Source organism: Martes martes (genome assembly GCF_963455335.1).
Source record: "Martes martes genome assembly, chromosome: 18".
NCBI lineage: Eukaryota > Metazoa > Chordata > Mammalia > Carnivora > Mustelidae > Martes > Martes martes.
Window position 1 is genome coordinate 6,602,037 of NC_137906.1, and position 5,538 is coordinate 6,607,574.

General features: G+C 48.5%; 1 protein-coding gene across 1 annotated transcript; it reads right to left on the minus strand.

Moving 5' to 3' along the window:
* Positions 1-436: 436 nt before the first annotated feature.
* Positions 437-4,498, minus strand: CCL26 (C-C motif chemokine ligand 26; the record flags this gene model as incomplete). The annotated part of the gene is made up of 3 exons (XM_080830549.1): positions 437-974; positions 4,215-4,329; positions 4,426-4,498. 3 exons carry the CDS (start codon positions 4,496-4,498, stop codon positions 884-886), a joined length of 279 nt encoding a protein of 92 aa, XP_080686675.1. The 3' UTR covers positions 437-883.
* Between the last annotated feature and the right edge of the window lie 1,040 nt (positions 4,499-5,538).

The following is a 5,538-nucleotide window of genomic DNA, read 5'->3' on the forward strand; positions in this document are numbered from 1 at the left end:
TCTGATGAACTTTTGCTTGAAACAACCTTTCCCAACTTCCTCCTTTCCTCTGTAGGAGGATGTTCCCTTCGTCCTCCCAACCTGCCCATGGTTCCCTCTAGTGTGCAGTTTCTCTATTCCAGAATAAATTCATTTGCTGTTCCCTAAGCTTCGTTGTTTACTTTTTAAGTTTGACAGCAGATAGATAATCTATTTCTCAAAGATGTTATTTATTTGTCCATCTTTTGGGGGGGCGCGGGGCAGAGGGAGAAGGAAAGAAAGACTTTCAAACAGATTCTCCACTGAGCCTGGACCCTGGCGGGGGGTTCGATCTCACCACCCCAAGACCATGACCCGAGCCAATATCAAGAGTCAGACGCTCAAATGACTGAGCCGCCCAGGCGCCCCAATATTTACATTTGTTGATTATTGTTTGACACTTAATGAGAAAGCACTACCAAATATGGAGACATTTTATTTACCCAGCACCAATAGGTCAGGAGGGATTGCACAGAATTTAATTTTCTAAATAACATAAACTTACCTCTCTAAATAATATGAAAACATTTGATGGGCATTTTGCCAAAATATATCTCCCTGGTTTTTTTGGGGGGGGGTAAGAAACATAAGGAATAATTCCACACCAGTGTCGGTGCAGGGAACCACCCAAAAATATTGACTCCGTTTCTTTCCTTTGGAGAAGACTCATGTTTTACTGAATAAGAATGTTTAGGAGCAAATCAAATCTTAACGGAAAAAATCGTTAAAATCTTTATTGTAAACCTCCCCTCCTCCTCAGTCCCACAGAAACTTCTGCTGAAGAAAATCTCCAGGTTCCGCCAAGGACGGCAAGAGTCGAGAGCTGGGCCCAGGTGTCCTTGGGCTTAAAATCCAACAGTTTCCATCACTGCTGTTTTCTGAGTAAAGAAATGTATATTTGCACCCATTTTTCCTTTGGCCGGGCACAGACTTTATGGCCTTTTTTGGTGGTGAATCTGTGGGAAGGAAAAGCTGACAGTCAATACAGAGAACTTTTGCTTCCTGTAGAGCTGGGAAGGGCGGGGGTCAGCCCCTTGATTCACTTTCTCTCACCTTTCTGCAGCTGTTAGAGCCTCCGTTCCCTCTTCTGGTCCTCGATTTCCCCTCTGCCCTGTTTTCCACCGGAGCCCATGCTCCCAGGCCCACCTCCCCCAGGAAATAATTTCTAACAGCTTTAGTCCAAATCATGTAGCCTGGACCATCCCTCTTAATTCTTTTGTTTTAACATAGAAGCTTTACGGAGGTGTAATTCACACGCCGTGCAATTCACTCTTTGAAAGTGTATCAGTTATAATTCATTGGTTTTGAGTAGATCCATGCATGACACCACCATTCATTTCATTTTATTATTTTTTAAGATTTTATTTATTTATTTGACAGACAGAGATCACGAATAGGCAGAGGGGGAGGCAGAGAGAGAGAGGAGGAAGCAGGATCCCCGCCGAGCAGAGAGCCCGATGCGGGGCTCGATCCCAGGACCCTGAGATCATGACCTGAGCCGAAGGCAGAGGCTTTAACCCACTGAGCCACCCAGGCGTCCCCCACCATTCATTTTAGAACATTAGCCTGACCACCCCCCTCCCACCAAAAGTCTTTATTATTTTTGATTCATGGAATTGTAGCACGTCAGGTCTTCAAGCAAAAACACGAGGTCAAAGCCTGTCGTGCTGCTCCCTTCTTAATCACATTATCATGGGTGGTTGGCCACGGCTGTTTATATAGGATTCCTACATTCCTTACGTCACTGTGCACTCATGAAGAGTGAGGGTCCTGCTTGATATCCTGAGCATCCTCCAGCCCCAGATGTGATATAAGACTAAGTCGGGGGTGCTCTAGCCTGGAGCAGCTCACGGGGCCCAGCAGTATTTACAGGGCGGGGGGGGGGCTCTAAGGCTGGCCCCATGCTGGGGAGAAGAGCCAAAATGATATGGGGTGCCTGGGTGGCTCAGTCATTAAGTGTCTGCCTTCAGCTCCGGTCATGACCCCAGGGTCCTGGGATCGAGTCCCACATCTGGCTCCCTACTTGGTGGGAAGCCTGCTTCTCCCTCTCCCACTCGCCCTGCTTGTGTTCCCTCTCTCGCTGTGTCTCTCTCTGTCAAATAAATACATAAAATCTTTAAAAAAATGGGAAAATGGGGGAGAAACAGGACTTCGTGAACCTTTGAGATTTCTTTGACATCATTGAAAGATGGGGATTTGTGCCGCCTCCCCTCGAATTAAGGCCAACCTTAGGGACTGGTTGACCAGTAGGTCGAGGCAGAGCTGATGCCGTGTGACCTCATAGGCTACATCACAGAAGGTTAGAGAGCTTCTGCCCGGTTCACTGGGACACTTATACTGGAGCTTTGAACCAGCTTGTAAGGAGGGCCCCCAGCTCAGGTAACCACACCCCATGGAAACCCAAAGTGGCTGAATGCAGAGAGGCCCCAAAGAGAGATGCCACCTCCGGCTCCAACTGACTCTACCCCTACAACAGATGCCACGCCAGACCGTCCGGCCAAGCCCTGCGGAAAGTCCTGTCCCACAGAGATCGGAAAGTGATCACTGTTGTATTAACCGCTGAGTTTTGGTGTGGTCCATCACACAGTGACTGATAACTGATGTTGGCCTCTCCCCTTCCCCTTACAGATGAGAGAACTTGACTTGCCAAAGGTCACATAGCTTGTAAGTGACAGAGCCACCGCTTTGAGCCCAGCTCAGGGCTCTTTGCAAAGTGTTAGAAGTTGACCTCTGAAAAGCCCCGGAAAACTTTAAATCAAGACACCAAGGAGAAGCCTCTGAGCCCCAGAGTGTGCCCCTCCACAACCCGGCACTCATACGTCCCTTTCTTGTTCCTAACTATCTCAGAACAATGACATTCAGGTCTGCCACGGGAGCCCCTTCTCCCTGCTCCTGCACCATTCTCTGCTGTTGGGGAACCCCACGCCCTTGGGAGCAGGAACCAGCCCTTCCCTGTGTGTTTGCATTTAAAGATAGCTTCCAGTTGGCAAATGTATGCTATGGGTAGGCACAGCGCCAAAGGCGTTGCCTGTGATATCTCGTTTAGTCCTGCCGGGGCCCTGTGTTCTCTCTCTCACTACTGACGAGCCCGGCATGACTTGGCTCCTGTCTGCCTGTCCATCTGCAGGCGACATGATCCTCCCACACACCTGCGGCTCTCTGCCCGGCACATCCTTGTTCCACTTTGGAACAATGCCATTCCCACTTATCCTTGGGCGGGGGGGGTCTCAGTGCACCTGCCGCGTCTTCTGGGAGACCTTCCCCGCACCAAGTTAGGTCCTCGTGTGACTGTGATGGAGCTCGCAGAATATACCAACCCAAAATGTGCCACTTTGGCAGAAGCATTATTTGAACTAAAGACACTTCCAAAAACAAAACAAAACAAAACAAAACAAAACAAAACAAAACAAAACCCAGCAGGTGCTAGAAGGGTGTTCCGACTTCCTCTTTTTCCCCTGAAAGCAGGAAATCGAATTCCCATGTGAAAGATATCCTTCTTGTACCAGGAGGAAAGAAGTATTCCTATTGCCACAGATAGGAAGTCAAAGCCAAGAGAATTCTTTACCAACAGACCTTGTTAAGGTAAGTCTTACTGTCCCGCACAGCCTACCCTATAGATTTTCGTCGTATTTCCACAATCCACTCTCTCTTTCAAGCTAGCTTAAAAGCACTTGGGTTTTGCCAGTCCTATGGGTTTTCATTTTCCTATGGGGGCTCCCGTGTCCAGGTAAAAATTTGTGTGCCTTTTTTTTTTTCTGTTAATCTCTCTTATGTCAATTTCCTTCTCAGTCTCCCCTGGAGCCCCTAAGAGGGCAGAGATAAAGTTCTGTCTCCCCTACAAGACAAATTCCCTCCTGCTCTCTTCATTACATTATCTATTTCGTGCAAATACCTTTAACAGCCTTTTCTTAGGCTACGATTAAGGTCTATAAGGGCTGTCTGTTCTCTTTTTTATACCCAGCACTTGGCACATCGTCTGCCGCATGGTATGAAAGGTAGGAAACCAAGGCTCCAGGGTCACACTCGTTAGCGGCAGAGGCAAAGTGACAACCCAAGTGACCAGAGTCCCATCCTGAGCCTCATCTTGGCGCTGTGTGTGTGTGCATGTGTGTGTGTGTAGGGGGTCTGCCCTGCCCAGCACCCAGGCACTAAAGTGGCTGGTGGGGACCCTGAAAGTCCAAATAAGAAATACTCACATCACGGCCTGCTGGGGGCAGCTGTTCCTGGTGAATTGATAGGAATGCACCCACTTCCAAGGAAGGATCTTGTGACTGTATTTGAAGCAGCAGAACTTGGCTATATCACTGCCACCTAAAAAACAAGGAGAGGAAGGAGCTGGGGTTGGGGGGGGACCCTTTGCTTCTCCGCTCAGCCCGCCCCGGGGAAGGGAGTAGGACATCTCCGTACGTGTGGCTGCTCCAGAATGGACACTGAGAATGAAGATCAGGAGAAGAAGAAAGCCAATGGGAAAGGTCTTCATGGTGCTACAAGCTGGGCCCTCCACAGCCTTCTCCCAAATTCCTCCTGACTCCACCTGACCCCCTTTTATAGGGCTAAGTTGGCCCCTAAGAGATTTCCAGAGAAATTTGTGGTTGAGAACAAAAGTGGCTTTTTTGACCCTATAGTGGAAAAGCAACCTGATACCTTTGGAAGAAGATTGGAAGGAAAGGAAGAGTCATCGGAGGGAAGGGGAGGAGCCAGCACACCATTGGGAGTTTCTGCCCTGGTGTTTTTGTCCGAACCAATGCTTTGTTGTTTGAAAAGCAAAAGTGAAGGAAATGAAATAATGGTTCTCCAGAACTGACTCAAAATACCTTAGAACACAGTGGATTTCCTGGATTGATTTCTGGCTCTCGACTAAAACTTTCTTTGCTTTTCAAGTACAGGTTCTCTCTCTCTCTTTTGTAAAGATTTTATTTATTGATTTGAGAGAGAGAGAGAGAGAGAGCACGAGAGGGGGAAGGGTCAGAGGGGGAAGAGTTAGAGGGAGAAGCAGACTCCCCGGGGAGTAGGGGCTCAATCCTGGGACTCTGGGATCATGACCTGAGCCTACATCAGACACTTAACCGACTGAGCCCCCCCAGGCACCCCAGCATGGCTTATCTCTTGATGACGCATGGACGGTCTCAGGACACGATCGATCGATCAATCGTAGAGCAGTCTGGTCACAACAACAAAGGTTCAAGAACAAGGCTCTGACAGGTACCTGTCCTATCTTCTCAGTGCCACCCATCTTGTGACCCTTGGTGCCAGAGCTTTTGGGAGCACTTAGAGCTATCTCCTCCGGTTTAGAGGGTCCCAAACCTGGCAGAACATCAAAATTGCCTGGAGCCTGAAAAAAAAAAAGAAAACACCCAAAGATATTCTCTGTTCCTGCTTTGTACCTCCTGGGTCAGGTTCTTTGGGAGAGACACCCAGGAATCTGTATTTTAGCCAGATTTGACTAAAATGGGGAAAACGTATTCTAGAGTGGGGCTGTGAATTTCATCCAGTCTCAGGGAGGGGTAGAGTGGGACCTTC